Below are 24,726 nucleotides of genomic sequence, written 5' to 3'. Positions count from 1 at the left end.
CCTATATTGAGCCCTATTATCTTTGGCGTGGTTGCCTTGAGAAGCATCAGGCTGACATGCCTCACTCTCCTCTCCCAGGTTCTGGGGGGAGTTAAAATTGCTGTGAAACGTGCTCGATTCAGCGTTCATGCACGCTCCCGAGCCGCGATAATTATGTGCATATATAGAGATAGTAAGAGGACTATTCTCAATGAGCTTAATGCGTTCGGTGGGTGCAGATTGTCTGTTTCTGTGCTAATAATTGTCGATTCCCTCTTTTTCGCAAATACTTTTGGCGATTTATATGTTTCTATACTGATCAATGGAGGAACACTCAGTAAGGATGGAGTGGGAAATTTATTCGTAATATTGATCAATACAGAGAAAATCACTGCATACTAGGTTGCCCACTTCAACAAGCAGAGCTTATACATTAAGTGAAAGCATAGGCACATGGCTTCAAAGCTTGAGCATCCCCCCTTGTGCGGTCAAGCCCGTTGCTCGACTGTATTCCATTCTACTAGCGATAGAGAAATGACCGTGTACCATGGCTATCAATAACAGCGCAGAAATATGATATGGAGTGCACGTTTAGTTACATCGTGAGCAGCCATTGCCCTAGTTGAGAGGGATAATGTACGTCCATTGCTCAAAAGGGCCGGCGAGGGTCATGAAACCGCCTTGTTCACAAGCTCCGACGCCAAGGAGGGCATTAACGTTATTCTATAGTTGTAATATCGTGTTAGTATTGACCAAAACTCTCAAAAAGATAGACTGGGACGTACAAGACAGATAACTTCGGACGTAATGAAGCGAAGGGCCTGTTGCTCATAGAATTAGTATTTAGATAAGTAATGGGTTAATGCGCAAGTTGCGTACAAGCTCGACGCCGTAGACTTTGCCATCTTCTGCCAAAATTCCGTCTTCGAGAGCGGTCTGCGAGATCTGCAGTGCCTCAGACGGAAAAGTGGATTGGGTGCAGAGTTTATTTCCCCAGTCTACCTTGACTTGGTAATCGAGATCGAGGATGGACTGAGGGATGGGGGTGCTTTCTGTTCCTGGTATGGGGTAGCAAAATCGCACATCGGCTGTCGCGGGGAGAACCAGGGAGAGAGTGGTGAAGATGGCTGTTATCAACTGCATGGTGGAGATGGGGTCTGGTTGTTCTTTGAGATCGAATAGAAGGTAATGAAAGGGCGGGAGTGGTGGTTTGGTTGACTGAGACAAATTGGTGGAAGCTATCTATCTATATATAGACGCTCGGTCAACGCTGGAAGCCTTAGCTGACTCCAAGTGCATATAATAGCAATTACTGATGTTCCCAAATAGTGAAATATCCCGGGCTGATAGGTGGAAAAGTTTCGATATTTGCTGCCCAGTGTATATCATCTATATCAGGAAGGTTACATTAAGCTTATGTTGTTTAAGGTCCAGCTCTGCATCTTAGCGAGCACTCGATGTACAAGCATGCATTACAGATCATATCTGGGGGATCCTATTCTTGGAGGAGGCCTTATGCATTGTAATAGTAGCGGTACTCTGGCAAGTGAATCTTTAACTATTCGCTACATGTAGATATTCGCTCGCCCCTTGACATGATACGAGAGAATATGTTCAAAATTGAGCCTAGAAACTATTTAAACCGCATCATATATGCTCATCAGCTGATTCAAAAACACAGATAGTTGCACGGATATGTATCCGCAGACAATATCATAAGGCGATTCTGAACTCACAACGGGGATTTCAGATGTATTACCAATCAGTGATATTTTTAGATACGTACGAGCTTTAATGACTTGTGACGAGTGGTACGATGTAATTAATTCTTGTAAAGACGGTAACTGGCTGGGAATTTGACGACGTGCTGCATCTGGTGAGTATGCTGCATGTAAGCTGCACGTTGTATGAATAAGTAAAGCCAAGCCTTACAGACCCTAAATACGATTCACGACCTAACCTAGTACAGGCAACATGGTGGGATCTAGATCTGCTCAATAATTGCCTAAATGCATGTTTATACAAGAGCGAAAGTTACAGGTGCATCCGCAATCTGGGTAAAAAGCCGTGATAAATCGGGGTTGCTGTAATAGGTATCTTTCCGTTTTGGCTAAAAGTCGTCGTGTACTTTTACAAATGCAGTTCTTTTGAGGGGAATGTAATGTGACGAGGCAATTTGTGACGATTGGTTATTAGGTGAGGCAGGAAAGTTTCAGCGGAATATGATCACAAGCTTGTTTGGTTGAACATTCGAGACCCTGCTCATGGGCAAGCTGAACTTATTGAAGTCACGGAGTATAATTATTTATCTATACTCATTTGGCATAGATATTCACATATATAACCTGTTTGGGACGTTGTATATAGCATCTATGGTGAGCTATATTGAAGTGTTTATTAATCGAGGAAACTCAAATGTCTATACATATCTATTATCCATATAGTGAGATGGCATGGCTATTAGGAATAGCTCTTCGTATGAGCCCCTGCGATCTTGTCTACTCGCTTATACGGTCATTGCTGCGACACCAAATGCAGGAGATCAGAGACTGTATGACGGGCTGTGCCTTGTATTAGCATCCAATTCTTGGTTGTTATCAAGAGTAATTATGGGTAATTGTCAGTTTTTGTGACTTTAAGCTCTAGGAATGTATATTTGTAACCTGAACTCGTCTAGAAAAGCGATGCGCAGAGCTCAACGAAGCAGACTTTTTGATAGCCCTTTCCTCTTCACCATGGTAGCTCAGCGATCGACATGAAGTGTACAAAATACATGTATACAACACCGCAACAAATTCCTAGGGAAAAGAATCTCTACGTAACGCAATCCCCAAATTTACTCTACAAGTACAAATTCAAGTGCAGTTCCATACCCTATCTACTTTAAGGTGAGACCGATTTTATCTCGTGTGCAATGAGCTATATTGATCATCATATAGGTCGAGTCTACATGTTCGAATCGCATTTTAGGCCAAGTTTATAAGAGTATGTGAATTCTTTCCTGAAAAAGGTTGCCGCCTGGATGATGCCGAACTGGGCTTGTTTTGATCTGCTGGCAATGTTTGTGCTGTTTCTGACGCTCATCTTTGAGTACCGAATCTTGCGTTATTGACATAGTGAAAAAATCCGTACACGGAAGATAGCATGTTATAATGAGCCCATGCTGGTTCGTGATGCTTCCATAGATGATCCTTGTAGTACTTATGGGAGTCATTGATCAATGAGGGGGAGAAATCGTGTAAGTGACCTCGGCGCAGTTGCATCCGGGATTACAAGACACAATCATCACTGGCATTCTGCGCCCCCTCCCTTACGCTCGAATCATTTCCGAAGAGTCATCCGGCCTCGACTTGCTTTAATTCGTTCATGTTAAGACACAGCGCCCTCTTTTTTCAGCTACATAGCAGATTACAAGAGTCCAATCAAAAGCATTCTCATATCAGTGCCGAAAGTGCCAGAGTTTGTTGTTCCCTGTCTTATTCCGCATTACTACTGCATCTATTCTCTCTTCGTGTGGAGAATAGTAAGCGACGATTGGTCGCCCACTCCAAGCATTTAGGCAGCATCAGCACCCTCATATCAATCCTTCCTAGGCGAACTGCATAGCATAGCATTGGCAACTTAGAAGAGCCAATTGGCCTGGCATGCGTTGGCGGGCTGTGCAGCGCATTTGTCGCACAATTGCACGTATCACTCCTCCCTACAGACTAATGATCACAGCTGATTGGGCCCTGTCTTGATATCCTTGTTACCCCAGCCACCTCTTGCTTATAACTTCTTTACTATCCATTTTGCATCAAGTGCCGTGAATAGAAATACATGTAACTAGGCAGCAGCTCCCTTAGTCTCATTAAAGCTAGGCATACTCCTGGTATGCCTGAACTTGGATGCTCATTTGGTTAACAAGCTCCTTCGGCTGGATGTAGTCACCGATTTAATAATCGATCCGGGGAAGAAGTATAAATCTAGGTGCTTTTTATTTTTTTTCCCTGCTCATTTATAGATGCTCTGTGTGCTTGTTTGTAAATTTTGACGTTGAATCTCGGCTGTATCGTTCCAAATCCTATCATAGTGGTCTTGCTATTATGGACGGCAACGTGGAAGAGGTCCTTGACCAACAGCCACACCCGGAATCCCATGGCGACAAAGACTCCAATATTACTAGAGAGGGTATTCCAAATGATGAAGCTCTCTCTCCTAATGCTTCAGACGAAACCGATGACATAGACAACACAGCAAGCGTATCAGACAACGAACTTCCATGTGCGACACCTGTGACTACATCATCAGAAGACGCAGATGAAAGAAAGACCGACCTAGAATCTATTGCTTGCCCTGAACAGGATGACCAAGAAGTAGCTGATATCTCTCCGGTAGCGGATGATAAACCTTCTTCACAAGCACCAGCCGCAGAGAGCGCTCACAGTGACGAAACAAGTCAGGATCCCAATCAGACACCTGTTACTAAAGCCGAATCAGAGTCAACAACTCCTACAACCGTTGATAAAGATGAAGCCAAAGACGTCAAATCAACAGAGAGCAAATCACAAGATGCCATTGACGGAGAAGATGAAGACCAGACCAAGCCCAGCAATAACGAAGATGAGACCAAACCTAGCAACGATGGAGATGAGACCAAGCCGAGCAACGATGAAGATGAGACTAAGCCCGTCAATGAGGAGGCCGACAATTTCCCACCCCTTGAAGAAGAAGATCAAAACGAGTCTCAAAAGGAGAACAAAGATGAAGACCAATCTGATTCTAGTCCTAAAACCGAACAAGAGGTTGATCCGGCCACCATATCCTTGCCCGAATCGCCGTATTTCAACCCCTTTGATAATAATGTACCTTCGCGTCGTGGATCCATTGACAACATTCCTCCTCTAGATGATGCTCCAGCAGATGACGAGCCTCCTGTGGAGTCATTTGCAAAGAGGGACTGGTTGCGTCAGAAAGAGAAGCTGGGCGAGAAGAACGAAGCACTCGATAAGGTGATGGAAATGGTGGGACTTGAGTCATCTAAGATATCTTTCTTAGAGGTCAAAGCCATGATCGATGCGTCGCGCAGTCGACAGGGGAAGTTGAGACGACAAGATCTTAACCTCGTTCTGGTGGGAAACCCAGGAACCGGTAAGGCGACCAATTCGCCCTCTCCTTTTCATCATGGCGGCAGACAGAGAAGAGCCACCTGCTGACAATGTTTTAGGAAAGCGAACATTGGCGAAGCTTTATTACGAATTTCTTCGTGATTGCCATGTCTGGGGCCGAAATTCGACCTCTCACGTTTTTGTAGAAAAATCAGGTCATACGCTCTGCCAGAGACAACACATGAGGGAACTCAAAGATGCTATCTCAAAAGGAGTAAGTCAGCGGCTGTGTGTTTGCTAGGCGTCTCAACGGTTTACTGAATTTGTAATAGGTACTCTATATCAGCGATGTAGAGTATGCAGACAGCGACTGTCGCGCATTCCTAATGGAGATTCTGAAGGACATCTCTGAAAAGGTTGTCGTTGTCCTTTCCGGTTCTTTCAACCGCATCCCAGAAGTTCTAGGGAGTTCTCCAGCGGCTAGATGGCTGTTCCCACGCCAACTACACTTTGAAGACTACAGTGATGATGAGCTTCGAAGAATATTTGTTCAAATGGTCGGACAAAACTCGTTCAAGATAGAGCAAGGACCACTGGGGCCATTTCCGCGCATACTGGCTCAACGTGTCGGTCGTAGCCGCGATGAACATGGATTCGGAAACGTACACGAGCTTCGTCTGGCATATGGAAAGATACTGGAGCGACACTCGACCCGCATTCGACAGAGGGTGTCGGAAATCGAGGACTCGTGGACTGAGACGTTGCCGGATGAACACTTGTTAACGGGACAAGACATCATCGGGCCTGAGCCAGAGGACGTCCGAACAAAGAGCAAGGCATGGAAAGAACTTCAGAAGATGGCCGGGCTAGAAGAAATCAAGTCAGCCGTCAATCAGCTCCTCACCCGGTCAAAGGTCAACTATCAAAGGGAGATTAACGGCATGAAGCTGCTCAAGACGTCTCTTAACCGGATTTTCATTGGACCTCCTGGTACAGGAAAGACCACCGTGGCCAAGCTCTATGGCCAAATTCTGGCTGACATTGGTTTGGTCTCCAGCCGAAAAGTCATCTACAAGACCCCAGGCGACTTCATCGGCCAGTATATTGGCGAATCGGAAACTAAGACCAGCGCAATTCTTGATGCGACCAAAGGCAAGATCTTGATCATAGACGATGCGCACATGTTTTACCATGGTAGTGAACTTGGATCCAACGAAACAGACGAGTTTCGACTGGGTTGCATTGACATCCTCGTCTCCAAGATCCACAACAAGCCTGGTGAAGACCGTTGTGTGATCCTCGTCGGATACCCAGACAGGATGGAAGAGATGCTCCAAAAGTGTAACCCAGGTTTACGACGGCGATTCCCACTCGAAGAAGCCTTTCGATTCCATGACTATGATGACAACCGGCTCCAAGAGATTCTCGACATCAAGATGGAGGAAGACGGAATTAGAGCCTCGCCAGAAGCAATGAAGGTCGCAGCAGAATTACTGTGTCGGGCAAGAGATAGGCCAAACTTTGGCAACGGCGGTGATGTCGTCAACTTTTTGAACCAGGCCAAAGTCAGGCACAGGGAGAGGATGTCGAAGATCACGGATGTCGATGCAATGGATATTGTGCTTGAGCCCGAAGACTTTGATCCTGAATACAACAGAGGCGCTACCGCTGCTGATAGATGCCGAGCGCTCTTCAATGGACTTATTGGATTTGAAGACACTATCCAGCGATTCCAGACTTACCAGCGTATAGCTGAGAATCTGAGACGCAACGATAAGGATCCTCGGGGCATCATCCCGTTCACATACATCTTCAAGGGCCCCCCGGGCACCGGAAAAACGCACACTGCTCGTATCATCGGCCAAATCTTTTATGATATGGGATTCCTCTCTACTAATGAGGTGATTGAGTGCTCTGCGACACATCTCATTGGAAAGTATGTCGGCCATACCGGGCCCAAGGTGGTTGAGCTGTTTGAGCGGTCGTTGGGAAAAGTCTTGTTCATCGACGAGGCATACCGCCTAGGATTTGGCGGCGAGGGTAATTTTACGAATGAAGCAGTTGGAGAAATTGTCGATTGCATGACCAAGCCGCGCTATTACCGAAAAATGGTTATTGTCATGGCCGGGTATACTCACGATATGGACCGTCTCATGAAAGTTAATGCCGGACTCCGGGGACGGTTTGCCACGGAGATTATGTTCACTCCCATGGGCTCCGAGTCTGCTTTGAAGCATCTGTGCAATTTGATAGCCAAGCAGGATATCCAGCTTTTGGAAGCCGAGGATGGCTCGAATGTCCAAGAAACTGGAATCATGATGAGCCTGTTTGAGATGCTGGCAAAGACAAAAGGTTGGTCAAACGGACGAGATATGCAGACACTTGCCGGTGTAGTGACGGAGTACGTGTATGGAAATATAGATGGTTTTGATCAGTGGCAAGGCAGAGGGTTATGCATCACAAGGAAGGATTTGATCAGATTGATGAGGGATATGCTTCAGCAACGAATGAAAGGGGGGATGAACGAAGTAGTATTAAAAGAAGTAGACTAAACTACCTACATATACGTATGTAGCTTGCTTTAAAGAAAGAGAAGAAAAAAACACAAACAAAGGAAGGCTCACGCATTTTTTTTTCCCAGGATGAATTTTTCCACTGCATTTGGTCGGACGCGACATCTAACGCCAACAGTGATAAGGGGTAACCAACTATTTGGTGATATGATTAACTGAGAACATTGGAAGGCTAACCGCACTTCCTGAAATTACCAGACAGGTACACTAGACACAGATACGATTTACATGTATGATGCTTATCATAATATCTCGTTGCATTCACACTATCTCTATCAATCTAGCTAGATATTATCCTCACAATAGCAGTAATGCATCTATTCCCCCTACCTTTTCCACGACAGAAAGCGACCAAACAACGACTTCGATGAGTGTTGATGAGAATAACCCGATCTGACCGCTTGAGCCCAAGTAAGTTGAGGCGATGCATACACGGGGCCAGACGGGGGTCTTAAGTCAGTAGCACCTCTCCCCGTTCTAAGACTGCTATCACCGTTAGACCGGTGAGGTGTCTGATAAGCATCACTTTCTCCCCATCCCCGTAGCTCCTGACGATGACTCATTTCGCGTTTTGTTCTACCCATGCCTTGTTTGTGCGAGCTCATCGCTGGTACGCGATATGGCCGCTCGCGGTACGTTTCTTCAAGCGAAGACTCTATTACATACTTGATGTGCTCCAAGTCGGCGCCGAAATGCTTCAGCTGATACAGCTTCTTCACCAGTGCGTCGACTCCTTGCTCGTCCAGCAGCATGTCCTCAGCGCACGTGGGTTCAATCATATTCTGCTTGAAAGTTTCAACCAGCTCCAGGTGGATTTGTCTGTCATCTTTCAGTGCCTGGAGACGCTTCTGGTTTGCGTCCATAGAATCGCCTCGCTGTCGGCCGGTATCAATGACTCCTCTCTCGCTCTGGATAAGCATGTCAAGATAATCCAATGTAGCATCATTGATTATCGTGATGGCATTCTCTCTCAAGAACAGACAGAATCGAGCAGCAGCTCGTCGAATCTCATCGAGTTCCTGTTTGTACTCCTCGATATCCTGGTCTAGCCGGGCGATGAATGTTTCACGCAGCGCCAAGTCGTCTCCATTGGCCTTGAGTTGTCTCTCTATTTCGGTATCTGTGACTTGAACTTTGACCTCGGATAATTCATAGAGGACATGCAAATGCTCTTGCCAACGGTGTTGGCATACTTGACAAATACTGCTGCCATTAAAAGCCCAGCAGTGGATGAGACCAGGATCGGCAACGACATCTTCCGTGACATTGTCAAGATAGCACTCAAGATGGCAGTGCGTTTTGTAGATGGTGACAACCACTCCATCATTAAGTCCACTGTCTTTAAAGTCACAGCAGGCGGGATTCTTGCAAACCGTGCGAGGTCTGTCTAGCTTAATGGCTTTAAACTGAATCCTTTCTAAGCGCAACTTCCTGCGAAGATTGCTCGCCGTCAGCTTTGTGCTTCTAACCTCAACCTTTTTGGTTTCGCATAGTTGAATATTCTTCTGAATGTTTTCCGAGATGCTGGCCATGGGTTTTGTCAGCTCCAATATCAGCTTGCGAGCGCCATTCAGGCTCAATGTACTGGTGACGGGGTGAGGCGGAGTTGATGCAAAATACTTGAGGAGTCTATGCGCCTCTTTGCTCGAGTGGTCCCAACTACGACGAAATTCTTCCTCGTTGGTCATTGGAATACTCTGTTTATAAGCTGCAAGGTAGCGGAAGCTTTCCGAGTCGAAACAATAAGTCGTTGACGTGGAGAGCGTGATTGGTATGTCGGAATGTCCATCAAGCAAGGCTTTGAGTGGCTTGAACGTATCGCCCGGCGCATAGTTGGAGATGCGAGTGTTAGTGAATCCAAAAGCCATGTTCTTGGTCGCACTCCGATGAAGATGTGTGAGGAGTTCCTTGACGCAGAATCTAAAAGTGATAGTAAGACGGGCATTGTTGGACTTGACCAGCACCAAGATACCATGCAGCTTGTCGTAGGAGCTAATCGTTTTCAGAATATCGGCCATATTCTCTTTATCATAGGACAGGCCTCTGGTATCTCCAATGCCAGGGGTATCGATCAATCGATACGTTTTTGCTCCGATCGTGACTGGATAGACAGCTGACTTTTGCGTTGCCGAGTTGCCAGTCGATCCATCTACTTCATCATCGCGCCCACCAACTTTGACGTGGTGTTCCTGAATTTCTGTTCCTGAATTTTCTCTATCCATGGTTTGGAGGGAGAACGAGCAAGGAATGACAGACGCGAGCTTTTCGGCCTCCTTTGCTGCATCCAACGTGGGATAAGAAATGTAGTTGACAAAGGCATTGATAAACGTCGACTTTCCCACTCCAGTCTCTCCCAGAATGAGAATATTGATGTAGTTGTCCTCGCTCAATTTACCCAAAAGCTTGCGAAGCTTATCCGCGTCGTATGTCTTGTAACCACCATCGTGCTTGGGGTTATTACACTTAAACTCATACGCGCTGAAGAGACCACGGCCGCAATCGCAGTAGAAATAGTCGTCACTGAATCCATATTCGATTGCTGTGAAGCACTGTGGGCAGGTCCATTCCAAATGGTTCGAATTGCATCCCACACTCGGGCAAGATATCTTCACAAAGCGCCTTTTGACTGGCCGTTGGCAATTGCTCCTATCCAGATTTTCGCTGGAGCATTGAGCGAAGCACATTGAAGCGATAATTTGGCGCTGTATGAGCACATCAAAGATACTCTCTGTTTCGCCCTTGTACTGAGCAATACGTGACATCCCTTGGCACGTGTTAGAACCTGTTGCATCGTGGTCCATGATGTAGACAGGCATCCGATCATCACGTTGACCAAGTAACTCCAGAAGTAGGGTAAAATTGTCATTCCATTCCTGTTTTTGGTTCATTGCAACAGAATCAAAGTGAAAGATATAATAGCAAGTGTCTTTATGGGCGTTTTTGACCATTTCATGGGAAAGCCCATTGTGACCAATGTAGTTTGAGCCCTGAGCAACAGCACTCGCGATGAATTCGAGCTTGTCAGTTTCTCGCCCGGCGATAGCAGAGAGTTGCTTTGGTGAAGGATCCATTGAGGCAATGTAATGATACAATTCCAATAGCAATGAATGGTCTTTCTTCCCTTGCCAGACATCTAACAAGAGGTGGGAAAGCTCATTAGATGCCAACTTCTTAGCTTCATCCAAGATTTTGATGGATTGTGAGACCTCGTGGATATGGTCTTTGGATACGTGCATGAACTGACTCGCCAGGTAGGTATGATAGTTTCGAAGCTTACCAATGGCAATTTCCAAGTCGTCGAATAGATATACGAAGTTGGTAAGATAATCCATTCTGACTGGTTTCAAACTGTGCTGAAACACCTCTGGCAGAGGTAGAAAATACGAAAGCGTCTTGATAGGAATCATGGTGTATGCGATTGGCCACCCCTTCCCGCTGCTTTCTTGTCGGATATGGGCCGGTACAATGCGAATGAATTCGCATACTTCAGACACACCCTGCATGATCAGACCCTCTTTGTCGAAAACATCGCTGTAGAGTAGGAGATCATTGCAGAGTTCCATTTCACGGCCCATTGTCGATGGTGATTGCGGCGTGATATAGCCGGACTCAACGGACGACGTCAAAACCTCCAGATCTCTATTGAAAGTCGCCTCTTCACCTTCAGATAGTCCTGATTTACCAGACGTGGGACAGCCGGCTGCGATAATTGTCCGCAATCCCCACTTGATTCCAATGACGACATGAGTGCAGTCATTGGTCTGCAAAGGTGTTGAATCGCCGCTCAAGTGGAAAGCTTCGGGCAAATTGACCAGCATTTGAGCCACAGTCGAGACTTGATGAATAACAGCTGCACGGCCTGCTCCACCGCTTGGTACAAAGTCACGAAGGAAGACTGCAGCACCTTGGAGCTCAAGAATTCCGGTGAGAATATTGACCGCGGTGGCGTCATCGATATGGAGATCTCGGAATACATCTTCATACGAAGCGCATCTGGAGATGGTAATTTCCGTTTGAGGAGTCTGCTTTGTCGACACATAATTGTCCGACAGACCTCGAGATAGAACAGAAGCGTTCAGAAACATGTCTGTTTTTGCATCATACAGGGTTCCGATTTCTGCAACCCGTCTGAGAGCTGGAACCACTTGATCTTCCATGGTTCGGTGATTTGTATTTAACAACCTCAAGAATGCTGGCTCTCCATCCAACTCCTCGAAAGGTGTGAAATATGTCTCTATATATACTTGTGACAACGTGACAACACCTGTATAGTCACTTCAACGCCGAATAAGACATGAGTGGCATGCAGGGAACTTTCATCAAGAGACCACTATAACCGAAGACCGCAAACCCCTCGTAGGCATGACTAGATCGTACGTGAATGCTACTTGCGGGCCTCCCGCCTCCCATTGATCGCATGCCTGCATAAGTGATTGGATAGGTCTACAATCAATTGCCGGCCAACAGCGTGTTGAATGCATGTACTAGGTCTGCAGAGCGGCCTGAAAACTCTGTTGCCTAACCACTCACAATTTATCAAATTCGAGAGCTATCTTTCTCTTGTTACGTGGAGGTGCATATGTATCTTCTATCCCTCAACATCACATGTACTTAAGGTAGGCCCCCTGCAGTCGCCATGACGGTTACATGCCATGATATATGCATTAACCCTTCGAAATGTTTCCATACCCCCAACAAATATGTATGCAGATATGTCTAAGTGAACACTATTCACTTGTTTACCCATGTTGAGATTTCTGACCGCCGCACCAGCACGCTTCCGATGTGCCTCGCTTGACTGCGTATCTCATAATATGTGTAACATTTTGACGCAATGCCCAAGCCTTGTTGTTTCCTCTGCGGAGTGGCATTGAAAGACCTTAGATGTAAGAACAGTGAACAAAATCATCTCTCAAGCTAGTCTTACTGTAAATTGAAAAAAAAAAAAAAAAAAAAAAGAAAAAGGTGGTGACACCTAAATGCAAATATCCACCATCATGCTTAAGCAGTTGCCTTCGTAACCGGCAGAATCTTGCCAACAATCTCATCACCATCCACGTCAACGACAACATCCCGTAGGGTATTCTGCTCCTCAATCTCCTCATCGTCGTCAAGGTACGCGTCCAGAACAATCCGCTTGACCTTTTCTGCTCCTGCTTTTAGACTACGTGCTCCCAACTTGTTATGATAGTGCGCCTTTGCAAGAGTCGAACACACTGTGCCATCCCTTCGAATCAGTAACCTGATATCACCAATAAGCCGCTCTGCTGGCCCCTTGGTTAAGCTTATAGGCAAACGTAAATCCTCTGCCAATTCTAATAAGCATTTGTGGGTGATGACGGCTTGTTCGCCAGCAGAGAAGGGGAGCAGGGGAATAAAGTCTGAGATGCGCCCTGTCACGGGTGCCTGAGTATCCAAGTTAGTCATCAGAAACGGCTGGAAGGTTTATTCAAGCGTAAACAGGAGGGACTTACACCGAATTTTTGAAGAAACCCTTCTTGTAACTGCTGGCAAAGCTTCCTGAGCAGCCGAGCTCTCTCCCCCGCATCATCGCCAGCAATGGCGTCGTTGTGGTCATAAAAGTCAAGAATGGTGTCATCAAGGGCGTTTGTGGCCATTATCCAGATTGTATTAGAGCAATTAATTCTATCGCCCGTTCGTCTGTCTCTGTATTCACCTATCTCACAGATTAGCCCCTGTAACAGTCATCGTCAATCAGGTGTCATACCATTATCAAATGGAAGTAGCAAACTTTGATGAATTTCCTTCGTCGTCTTTTCGAATTCATCTAAGAAAACAATACACTGTCTTCCAGAATGCTCCACGAGAAAGTTGTTGACTGATGATCCTTTTTGGTAACCGTGGTAAGGCGCCCTGGGACCAAACAGCTCCATCTCATGAGTGAATGTGGTGCAGTCAACAACTTCCAAGTCCAGTGATAGAAGATGACCGAGCTGCCGCGCCAGTTCAGTCTTTCCATGGCCACTAGGGCCAGCGAAGCATAACACCAATGGCTGTTTAGTGGGCATCATGAGATGAGTGAGCAACCTCTGGATGAGAAGATCGGTGGCAACGGTTTGGCCAACAAGGAAATACGGAATACCCAGCAGCCCCTGACAGTTTTTGATCCCAGCGATCTGCCGTTTTTTCGCAGAGGGTGGCTTCATCTTCGTGGACTTTTCCAGAAAGTACCTCTGGGTGAGATTGATGTTCCTTGCGAGCCTGGTCTTTGTGGCTAGGGAGCACCACGCAGTCTCTGCAGCAGAACTAATCACATTCTTGCCTTTCTGCCCGGAACTTGTGGCTTCATCCCGTAGATATGGTGCAAATAAATCCATCGGAATGGAGTTGGCGGAAGCACCTTTGCTGAGAAGAACACAGACCATGTTTGTTGTGTCAAGCTGCAGCGTCTCTCCGCACATGATGGCGAATGCTAATAAAGGGACTTGGAAAGCGTCATGTACAGCACTTGCACTCGCTCCAAACTCGGTCAAGAGCCGTACCATGTTCTCGTCGTTTGACTCAACGGCATAGAATATGAGAGGAAACCCCATGACGTTGGCATTGATATCTTGCCCAAGAAGCCTTGGATCGTAAGTGTTCAGATAGCTTCGGAGACGATAGGCCGTGACACCATGCTGAATGGCTGCGGCAAGGCTATCGGGGCTAAAGTCATCCTCCGTGGAGATTTCCAACCAAGGAAGACGAGGTAAAGTGAAATCCCATTCTTTGGGAAAGCTGTCTTCATTTGTATCATGTACGGACTTTTGGGCGTCACTCTGGTATCCCATATCCGAGGATGTACTATGAGACTTGATAGAATTAGATCGTGAACGAAAAAAGCCCTTGGATGATGGATCGCTTTGTGCAAGTTCCAAAAATTCCGGCGTTGAGGATGGAGATTCGTCATGCAAGTCTTGAGTGTACGATTCCATCATACGATGATGTTTCTCGGCCTCGTCGACATCATTATTCCAAATCTATAACACCATTAGGAAAAGGAGGCACTGCAAATAATCTCGAAACCTGTTTACTTGCCCCTAGTAAAGTGACTGCTCGCTCTCTAGAGCAACCGCACCTCTCCATCAGAACCTGAATGGCAGTATTATCTGGCATATTCGGCTTGACGTCCATCCAGAAGACCGATTGTGTATCAGACGGGGTATCAGACATTGAGTATTGCTTTGGTGATTTTCCTAAAATAAGGACTAGAAAATAAAGATAAACGATGTGTTTGGGGACTGCCCTAGAGGGCTACAGAAAAGCGATACTACATGTGTGTTACATGCACATTACATGTATCTAAGCGCTCAATGATTCTAGGCTGTTGGCGGGCCTCCCAGAGTGACTCGATGCTGGCAACTAGCTAAACCTCAACACATATGGCGTGCAGGAGGATTCCTGCTTTTTCCCTTGCATGCAGAAGAAGCGTCGGGCTGGAATTGGGCCATGAGCTGTCCAGGCTTCCGGCAGCCTCGAGACATGCTGCGGGAGGCCTTCAACGCAGCCTGATAACGATCTGTCAATGTTACTTGACATGTCGTATGGCATTGAATATTTGCAATCACATGCATCCAACCAACACCCGCTTCAGTGACAGGGGTCTTGCGTAGAACAGCAATCATGGTGTTGGTCACATATTTTCTCATGCATATCGGTTACATCTATCTCACCCCCATTTGTCTAAAATTTGATAACCCTAAGACATACTGCGGGAGGCCTTCAACGCAGCCTGATTTCTTGAGCCAATCACCGCGCTCTACTTCTTGACATGCATCATCTCCGCCAATGTGCTTAACCAACACCGTCTCAGTTACAAGTGCCCTACATATGAGAAAAATCATCGAATTGTTTTATTTTCTCTGCAGCTGTATTACTGCGAGTAATAACAAATCATATTGCTACTGGCTATTCAGTCAAGGGCTGCATCCTCCAAGCCACCTGGTATTGCTTGCTCCTGCTGGTGTAAGTCGTTGCTATCCCCTGCTTGCGCACATATACCCAATCCCGACAAAAGCGACATCTGCTCCTGAAGTGCCGTGTCGGCCACTTGCAGCTGGGCCTCAAGGTCCTTGTTGGTAGCTTGCAAGTCTCTGAGCTTCTTTGATACTTGCTCCCCGTTTGTCTTGTGAAACGCCAACAGCCGCCGCAGTTCATTCACCTCCTCGCAGTTTGCTGAGCTCAACACGCTCGCTTTATCGAATCCCCAGAAAGCCCACCCCTCTTCCCCGGCGGCCTCATGCTTTTGGCCTCCCGCACGGGCTTTGTCCCGGAGGTCAGCCACTTCCTTCTTCAGTTGAGCGATATCGGCATCCTTGTCTGCTGATTTCCGCTTTTCGTCTTCCAGACTCTTGCGGGAGGCCAGCAGGTCCCGCACCAGCATGTCCATTCTATAGACAACATCATTTTTTGTCTCCGAGTCCATTCCTTGTGGGAGACGAGTGTTGGTTTGCTCTGAACTGATCTCGGCATTATCGAGAGCGTCCGTGGTAGTCTGTACTTCCATAGTATTGGATTGTCGAAGATGAGGAGGAATCCATCTATTGCGATATACGGATTGTAGTGCTACCTCCATTGCCAAAGCTTGAGAGTTGGTTTGCTCCAAATTAGCCTCGACATTATCGAGAGCATCTGCGGCAGTCTGTGCTCTCATCGTATCGGAAGTTCGAAGATGAGGAGGAATCCATTTCCCGTATCGCGGTGCTACCTTCATGGCTACAACTGGGGGGTTTCTGGGTTTAGCCGCCATGAGAGTTTGCGAAGGGAATTCTAGTCGGTAGCGAGAGTTGCAATACGGTATAGAGTAGCCAACACAATGGTGGTTCATACATAGATTTGATTGCTCATAGAAATTAGGCGCAAATGAGAGGAAGAATAAGAGAGGAAAAGAAGAGTAACATTGAGCAGCCGAGGGGGTTCAATTTATGTGTCTCGAGACATTGCGACAGCACATGTAGATGGCATTGGCTCCACTCAACCTTTCGTTTCTACGAATATGATGGAAGGCTTCCTGCATGATATTGACACTATTTTACTTTAGCGAATCATTTTCAAGTGCAGTTGTATTGGATGTATATGAATTACCCACCGCTAGGTATAGAATCATTCTGGTATAGGAAACATACATGAAGACTAGACGGGATAATCAACAAATTAGTTGGGCAAATCGCAACTCTTTCGTGGGCAAATAAAGATAGCTATGACTCGATTCTATGTGCAGTAATTCAAGTAAACAAGAGGAAAAAATAATAACTCGAGTCTTCCCAGCCATAGTAGTCTCAGCGGAGGTATGTTCCTGTATTCATTTAATTGCGTCGTTCAGGTGTAGGGTAAGTTCTGAGTACCTGGATACCATAAATACCCGACGAATGTGGTTGCAACACAACATTGAAGATAAGGTATGACAATGAGAATTCTAAGTCTATACTTCCTATTCTGTATAATACCACATCAAATCACAAAATGAGTCAAGAAGTCGCAGTAGCAAGTTTGTATCTTCATTGGTCTACTGTTATGAGAATCAAGTTTTGTAGAAATATATGGCTCCCGCTCTATAACCACCTGCGCCCATGCTAGGAGAACCGCCGAATAATCCCATAAAGAAAAGAAAAGAAAAGGGTATAATATCGTGATACAAATTTTCGTCACTCGGCTTTAGTTCTCGCAGCCGAGTGCGCGGTCCTGAATCAGGACCTCTAGAGGAAGTCCGTTGTCGCCAATAATGTCGACCTTGCCACTGTAGAAACAAATCAATTAGCCTCATGATGACTTATCAATGAAATGCGCGCCTAGTTGTCTAGACTTACCCCTTGGTAACGCCATTACCGTGGTCGCACTCGTCCATGATGGCTTGGATGGCGTTGGCCAGGTCAGTCTGGCCAATTTTTGTGCTCTCAAACGAATAGGCGTTCTCGATGCAGGCAATGGCACTGCCAACGGAGAAGGAAGCGGTGTGTGCAGGGTCGATGGTGAGCGGGAAGTTCAGAGGAGGGTTGAACTGGTTGCCGTGGATGTCGTTTTGCAGGTTTCGTCCGTCTGAGAGGGAAAAGGTTGGGATGGGATCAACCTTGGGGTGGCACTCGACAGCCAAGCCGACGGCGACGAGGGAGAAGAGAGCAGCGTAGACTGAAGATCGCATCTTGAATTGTAGATTTTCTTGGCTTTCTGGAAATACAAGAAACTGGATACTATGCTTCAGAGAGAGGCGTGTTGGAAGAAATGGAGGGGACGTGAGGGTATGGCTAGCGCTGATAAACTCAAAGGGATCAAGATCTTCACAAAGCAGGAACAGGAACCAAGTACTTTATATTCTACCCAAAGCTTTGGGGGAACGCCCAACGGCCATTTGTCAACTATAATCTGACTTGTTGTTTGGTCGTTATGCCCAAAGTGCGCCCAGCTATAATTAGGCGTGGTTTATCAAGCTTAAAAACCACCAAAAATAGGACGGGATGCAGCGACGCCGCACGTTTTTTCGAGCCAGGCTAGCCGTTACGGTGCTGGCATTGAGCACAGCCATAAATCCACTTAGTCACCACAAACTATTTCTAGCCACCGCAGCTAGATTCGACCAACGACGAAATCGACCAGTGAAGCACGTTTTGCTGGAGCTGCTAGAGCTGCTAGACTGCTGCAAGACGCTGACGTGAGATCTTGGACGCTGTTGGTTGGTTATTTTGTCTGGTTTAGTGTACGAGTATCCCTATATAAAGGAGTGCAGACAGGTTCATGACTGGTGCTTCAACCCTACTCGGCAGGTTATGTAATTGTTCCATCTGCTCTGAGATGAACTGTCAATGCTTGTCAACTTGACTCAGCATAGCTTACTAACTTAACATTGAGCGTGAAGTTGCAACTCGAAAGCAAAGTGTTGCTGGGATGAGTAATCTCGGGTACCCAAGTACTTCCCATGTATTCTCCGTCGGCGTGGATAGCCTGTAGCCTCGGCCTGAAGCCGCATCTGTCACATGAAGGGTACAGGGAACTAGCTGAAGGATTGAACCTTTATCTGGGGTAATTCTCGCTTACGGAGCGTAATTATTGGATGGATTATTTTCTTCTATAAAGCTACGGCTTGGTAGAAACCCTTTAGCTTTAGAACTTGTGTAAAACTCAAACTCGACCCATATGTAAGCTCCAAGCTGTGCTTTCGCAACTATTGAAATATCGAAACCTCGGATGTCAGCGATGAACGGAGATAATGCAAACTACGACGTAGCAGCGGAGAGCCGAGGAAGTAACAACGTTGGCAATGGTCTGACCCCAGCAATGAGACTTCAATATAAGTATCAAGCAGAATGCGACAAACGACACTGCAAACAACTCTTGTAGATCACTTTCTCCAATACCGAGGGGTTTCGAATTTATACGCGTTCGGGCGGCCTTCCTAATACGGATATCACTGACACTAAGGTCAAGTGTTCTGAACCCCCAATTCTCGGTGTAGCTCTTCCAGACACCATCATAGACTCAACACATCCTCTCACCGAAGTTTCATCATCATGAAAGTCATCATCATTGGTGCTGGTCTGGGCGGCCTCACTGCTGCTTCCGCCTTTGCAAAGAGTGGCCATGAAGTCCAAGTCCTTGAGCGGAGCCCCAAGCTAAACCCCACAGGAGGAGGCATCAGCATCAGGCCAAGCGCAAGCAAGGTCATTCAGAGCTGGGGATTCCAGTCGGTCCTAGAGCAAATCTGCGACAGATCACCATCCGTCACATACCGCGAGCTAAACACCGGAGAGATCCGGACTACTGTCGTTGATGCTCCCGAACATGCCGACTGGGGTTCTACGAGAAGGGCCTTTGTCAAGCTGCTCCAATACCAAGCAGCTCAGGCCGGAGCACAGATTCGATTCGGCGCAAACGTGGTCAAAGTTTCTGATGATGAGACAAAGGCTACTGTGACGCTGGAAGGCGGGGAGGAGCTTGTGTGTGATATTCTCATTGCGGCAGACGGCATCAAGTCACACACTCGCCGGGCCGTGCTATCGGACCTTGGGCCTCCTGAGAAATGGGATCCAATTGTCGACATTACCACCTTTTACAGCTTCGACATGGCCGTCTCCGAACTGACCGTCGACCCGAGATCGATGAAGCTGACGGAAAACTCAAACATCACCACCTGGAAGGGCGAGGGCGGCTTCGTTGTGACCCGATACAGCTCCAAGTTCGGCAGGATCGGCCTTCTCTTTGCCATCCAAGGAGAGACGGACCAGAAGGGCCTTTGGGACGAAAAGGGCGACATCGAGTTCGTGCGCCGGTTTTTCAAGGACGCGTGCAGCGACATGGTCAAGGCCCTGGGAATTGCAAAGTCTTGCGACCGCTGGCGAGTTGCCGAAGTGCCCGACCTGCCACGCTGGTCGAGCAAGGCCGGCAGGATTGTGCTGTTGGGCGACGCTGCTCACGCGATGCACCCCAACGCCGCGCAGGGGTATTCGACCATTATCGAAGACATTGGCGTGCTGCAGTTGCTCTTGTCCGCCGGCTCTACGGCCTCTGTGCCGCAGATTGTGAATGCCTGGCAGGCTATTTGCAAGCCTAGGGCGGAGCGAGTAAAGGCGTTTTCGCAATGGAACACGAAGCATCTGTCGGGAAAGACGGAGCATGCCATTGGCGTTTCCCACGCGGATAGTGTGCTGGAGAAGGTTGTGCCGGATAAGAACGCTGACTTCAGCAGTCTGGAGTTTTGGAAATGGAATGCGGATTATGATGCCATTGGCGAGGTGAGTCCATCTGTCTGTTCATTGTTTGCATACCTATACTCGATCAAATGTGAAGCTAATATGTTGTAAATTCAGGCAAAGAAATATCTTGCAAAGACAGGCAGCACGCTGTCTAAGTTGTAGATGTCAGAAAGAGTTCATAGATGTAATACGAAGCATGTTATTCTCCTTTTTGGCCTTGCAAGGGTTGTCAAATGATATATTGATCCGATGATTAACATGAAGTTGGTTACACTAAAGCCTGTAGCCGATGTCGAACCCCCTCGTGTACCAGGGCTATGCTCATCAACAGAGAGCCAGTGCAAAAGGCGTTGGCATGTAACCTCTTACTCATCCAACCCAAACTAAATCTAATCACTACCATTGATTCAGTATCCAAAAGCTGTATACAGCTAAGATCAAATACTTTATGTCAAAGAGAATCAAAGTAAGGGTTTGGACGAAGGATCAGGGATGTGTGGCGCTGCCGTCTTAGCGTCAACGGCCGTGTGTGGCGCACGCACCAGCCAGTCCTTTTGCGTCTGTTAGCCCGAGTTTTATCGCGACTTGACTTGATCCTTGTCACTATCAAGACCTCACGCGCCTTACAATGTGCGGCATCCATGCCGCCATATCAGCGGATGCAGGTCGTCACCAGTTGGCCCCAGGCCTCGAGCGAAGGCTTCGGAACCGCGGGCCTGACCATCTCGGAGCCGTAGAAGTGCAGCTCTGTTCAAGCGAGAGCTCGCTTCACTTGACTTTGACCTCAACGGTTCTGTCGCTGCGCGGAGACCATCTTGCAAAGCAGCCCCTAGAGGACGCGGAATCCGGATCTGTACTTTGCTGGAACGGCGAAGCCTGGAAACTGGGCGGAAAGCCTGTTGAGGGCAACGATGGCGAGGCCGTCTTGGCCTTGCTGACGGCCGCCAGTCGTAACCCCGGCCGCGAGGATAGTGTCCTCGACGCCCTGCGATCTATCGAGGGACCATTTGCCTTCATCTTTCTGGATAAGAGAGCAAAGAAACTGTACTACGGGCGTGACCGCCTTGGACGCCGTTCACTGCTGCTGAAAAGGGGAGACGAGTTTCTGCTCTCCAGCATAGCGGAAGCCCCTGCCGTGGGATGGGCCGAAGTTGAAGCAGATGGCTGTTATACTATTCAGCTGGATGGAGAAAACTCTCCAACGGAGCTTATGCCTACTCGCCATGATTGGGACCAGAACAAAGACTTGGTAAGTTTGCTTAGAAGCGCTTTCGCAGGCCACTAGGAGTAAAATCATGCCAACCGCAATTCGTGCTACTCATGTCTTCAGGTATCAAGTATTGGCATTTTCAACGCCTCTATTCCTACTACCCCGACGACTCCCTTAACCAGCCAGTCTCTCTCAGTAAAGCAGCTGCGAGACCATCTGATGGAGTCACTCCAACTTAGAGTTCTGAACGTCCCAAGACCTCCAATAGCGGAAACGTCAGACGCCCGAGTTGGCGTGTTATTCTCAGGAGGGCTAGATTGCACCGTCCTAGCCCGAATTTCCAGTGACATAATTCCGCCAGGACAAGCTATCGATCTGATCAACGTGGCATTTGAGAATCCTAGGATTGCTTCGCAAAACAAAAACCTGTCCACCGCTGAGTTGTACGAGCTCTGTCCAGACAGGATGACTGGGAGAAAGTCATTTGCGGAGCTGCTAGCTGTCTGTCCAGACAGACAGTGGCGATTCGTTACTGTAAGGACAACTTTGTGAAATCAACGGTAAATATCACATATTAACACGTATCTAGGTAAATGTTCCATATGAAGAAACAAGCGCTCATCGAGCAGAGCTGATAGACCTCATATACCCCCATAACACTGAAATGGATCTCTCGATTGCTTGTGCATTGTACTTTGCTTCAAGAGGACAGGGGATGGGACAGCTGAGCTCGGAGTTAGAGGCGGCTGAGCCATATAGTACGACAGCCCGGGTATTGCTGTCGGGGCTTGGTGCGGACGAGTTATTTGGCGGATATGTCCGGCACGCCACCGCTTTTACACGAAGCGGATATCCAGGTCTAATAGACGAACTGAAACTGGACGTTGGCCGGCTAGGCAAGAGAAACTTGGGGCGAGACGACAGGGTTCTGGCTCATTGGAGCAGAGAGGTGAGGTTTCCTTACCTGGACGAGAGCCTCGTCAAATGGGCCATTGAGCTGCCTGCGTGGGAGAAATGTGACTTTGATAACCCGGGGACCGGGTGTGATTTGGAACCCGAGAAAAGGGTCCTGCGTCTCCTTGCTGACAGCCTGGGCATGCGTTCTGTGGCAGCAGAGAAGAAACGAGCGGTAAGTAGCGGGTTCCATCAAGTACTGAGGCTTTGCAGAATGTGACTAATCATCTATTTTTATAGATACAATTTGGAGCACGAACTGCCAAGATGGAAAGCGGCAAGGTCAAGGGTACTACTCTGCTTCTTCCTTGAGGTATATGAGATTGCGTTTACACATACGAAGTCCCTGTACCAACACAAGGAGATGCATATGCATAGGTATATGCACAGCATATGAGACAGGAAGGGAATTTCTCGGCGGTGATGATGAAAACAGATACTTCCGAGCTACAACGGCCACAGGCGGAGTCAACGGAACAATTGTGCGTTTGCTGCTTGCAGCTAACCCCTTTGTCTGGATGCCTGTCTATTCTAAAGAGCCGGTAGCAGTGACGTCGTTAAAGGCAAGTCTGAGCCGAGATGTGTCACCCTTTTCTGTCCAATTCTTACCCTAGATTTTACTCAGCTTGGAGTCAATATAGAAATTTGGATTGAAAGAAGCATTTATTAAAAACGTAGCTGTGAATGCGTATATGATTCTCTCTTCTAGTTCTGATAGCTATGTTTAAATCTTAGTGATAAAGTTTCATCTGATATGCTTTATCTCATGCATCTTATGTCCCGATTCATGATGCTTAGCACATTTTCCATCTAAATATACACTCTCTTCCTTCTGCGAACCCCAAGTCTCTCCTAATCCTTCTCTTGAATCCCCGCACTAAACCCAAGTCCTCAACTTGACGTGACTCGACATGGGTCAATCCCCCCTAATCGGATGTGCGGGAGAGCGAACTCGGTGATAGCACGTTGAACAAGGATGTTTAAAAACGACCCAGGATCGTACCGGAGAAGCGGAATACGAAGCGAAGGGGGGAGCGTCGATCAAAATCTTGGTTAGCGATGGAATGGAATAGTAGAGCATCTGATTCTAGGATGTCTACGGAGTAATCCTTTGTCATTGGCATTACTGCTCATACGGTATATTGATAGACAAAACAAACAAAACTCTGAAGCATTGAGACGCTGATCGCATGCGGTAATCATACATACATGAGTGGAGCTGGACCAAATGTATGGATAATGCCGGCATTGTGCACGTCATTGATCAAAAGTTTCTGGTAATGTAGAAGTGATCTGCGCTTCGGCTCATCGGGGCTGGAAGTTTCATCTTTTGTCGGTCATGATATCGCGAGGGGAGGGGAAGTCTGTGCGAGAGAAAAAGTCAACTGATCATCACACTCGTGAACATTGCCGTCTTGGTGTGGGATATTCATGAGCTGTCATTTCTGGCTCAGGAAAGATACCGCCATTACTCGCGTATAAGGGAAATTAGCAAAACAGAGAGAAAAACGCGCGTCTCGTTGTGCATCGTATTTGATGGAATACTATTTGATAAGAATACGCTATTTCGGGGCCGTAAGGACTGGGACGGGACTCCGTAGACGCAACTCTGTGCTTGAATCCCGGAGTAGAAGTCCGGGGCTTTATTTTGACACTTCTATTTTTCCGACCCCTTGTGCATGGCTCCAAAAATTCAAGCGAGGGGGACACGGCAGAACCCTGGCACCTGGTTAGTGGACAAGGGAGAGAAAAGAGCTTTGTTCTTTTTTTATCGTCTTATTCTTGGTTTTGTTCTTTTCTTTTTCTTTTTCTCGCTGGGATAGTGTTGAGCCTCTTGGGTTGGCCCATTTTGATGTAAGTCAACGCTGGAAACTGTGTCAGATGAGGTGTAGGACGATTTTGTAATTACTCTGGCCTAGCCACGAGTCCGGCGATGCATGTCTCTGGTAGTCTGGCCATTCTTAAATGCCCAACTGAGACATGATAGTGCATCAACTTCTAGGTAGCACCCAACATTTATATGAATGCAGTGTCTGAACCGACAACCGAGACAATCTAGTAGACTAAAGACACTAGCATTCAGCCTAACTCGTCCTTCTCACGTAGCTTCATAATAGCACATGGACTATTATCACAGATGCCAAGCGGACGAGTATACAAGCCTGTCACATCTCAGTATTGAGCGAGATTGCTGCTCGAAGGGAGAAAGAAGCCGGTGGATACGCCCGGCAGGAGAGAAG

General features: G+C 47.2%; 8 protein-coding genes across 8 annotated transcripts; 3 read left to right on the top strand and 5 right to left on the bottom strand.

The window, feature by feature from the left end:
* Positions 1-597: 597 nt before the first annotated feature.
* T069G_10693 (uncharacterized protein) lies at positions 598-1,122 on the bottom strand (the record flags this gene model as incomplete). Its single annotated transcript, XM_056177903.1, has 3 exons — positions 598-702; positions 765-800; positions 859-1,122. 3 exons carry the CDS (start codon positions 1,120-1,122, stop codon positions 598-600), a joined length of 405 nt encoding a protein of 134 aa, XP_056024193.1.
* Positions 1,123-4,064: 2,942 nt separating this feature from the next.
* Positions 4,065-7,618, top strand: T069G_10692 (ATPase family associated with various cellular activities (AAA) domain-containing protein; the record flags this gene model as incomplete). Its single annotated transcript, XM_056177902.1, has 3 exons — positions 4,065-5,109; positions 5,186-5,340; positions 5,399-7,618. The coding sequence occupies 3 exons, from the start codon at positions 4,065-4,067 to the stop codon at positions 7,616-7,618; spliced, it is 3,420 nt and encodes a 1,139-aa protein (XP_056024192.1).
* A 347-nt stretch (positions 7,619-7,965) lies between these two features.
* Positions 7,966-9,861, bottom strand: T069G_10691 (uncharacterized protein; the record flags this gene model as incomplete). Its single annotated transcript, XM_056177901.1, has 1 exon — positions 7,966-9,861. The coding sequence occupies one exon, from the start codon at positions 9,859-9,861 to the stop codon at positions 7,966-7,968; it is 1,896 nt and encodes a 631-aa protein (XP_056024191.1).
* A 2,779-nt stretch (positions 9,862-12,640) lies between these two features.
* Positions 12,641-14,430, bottom strand: T069G_10690 (AAA domain (dynein-related subfamily) domain-containing protein; the record flags this gene model as incomplete). Its single annotated transcript, XM_056177900.1, has 4 exons — positions 12,641-13,045; positions 13,114-13,316; positions 13,368-13,874; positions 13,923-14,430. The coding sequence occupies 4 exons, from the start codon at positions 14,428-14,430 to the stop codon at positions 12,641-12,643; spliced, it is 1,623 nt and encodes a 540-aa protein (XP_056024190.1).
* A 1,121-nt stretch (positions 14,431-15,551) lies between these two features.
* T069G_10689 (uncharacterized protein) lies at positions 15,552-16,352 on the bottom strand (the record flags this gene model as incomplete). The annotated part of the gene is made up of 1 exon (XM_056177899.1): positions 15,552-16,352. One exon carries the CDS (start codon positions 16,350-16,352, stop codon positions 15,552-15,554), a length of 801 nt encoding a protein of 266 aa, XP_056024189.1.
* A 941-nt stretch (positions 16,353-17,293) lies between these two features.
* T069G_10688 (uncharacterized protein) lies at positions 17,294-17,777 on the bottom strand (the record flags this gene model as incomplete). The annotated part of the gene is made up of 2 exons (XM_056177898.1): positions 17,294-17,375; positions 17,446-17,777. The coding sequence occupies 2 exons, from the start codon at positions 17,775-17,777 to the stop codon at positions 17,294-17,296; spliced, it is 414 nt and encodes a 137-aa protein (XP_056024188.1).
* Positions 17,778-19,140: 1,363 nt separating this feature from the next.
* T069G_10687 (FAD binding domain-containing protein) lies at positions 19,141-20,484 on the top strand (the record flags this gene model as incomplete). The annotated part of the gene is made up of 2 exons (XM_056177897.1): positions 19,141-20,361; positions 20,437-20,484. The coding sequence occupies 2 exons, from the start codon at positions 19,141-19,143 to the stop codon at positions 20,482-20,484; spliced, it is 1,269 nt and encodes a 422-aa protein (XP_056024187.1).
* A 466-nt stretch (positions 20,485-20,950) lies between these two features.
* On the top strand, positions 20,951-22,798 carry T069G_10686 (asparagine synthase domain-containing protein; the record flags this gene model as incomplete). Its single annotated transcript, XM_056177896.1, has 4 exons — positions 20,951-21,571; positions 21,653-22,066; positions 22,122-22,661; positions 22,727-22,798. 4 exons carry the CDS (start codon positions 20,951-20,953, stop codon positions 22,796-22,798), a joined length of 1,647 nt encoding a protein of 548 aa, XP_056024186.1.
* Positions 22,799-24,726: the final 1,928 nt, after the last annotated feature.

The sequence above is a fragment of the Trichoderma breve genome (assembly GCF_028502605.1).
Source record: "Trichoderma breve strain T069 chromosome 7 map unlocalized scaffold00007, whole genome shotgun sequence".
In the NCBI taxonomy this organism is placed as follows: domain Eukaryota; kingdom Fungi; phylum Ascomycota; class Sordariomycetes; order Hypocreales; family Hypocreaceae; genus Trichoderma; species Trichoderma breve.
The sequence above is the reverse complement of the archived record's forward strand: the minus strand, read 5'-3'. Positions and strand labels throughout refer to the sequence as shown.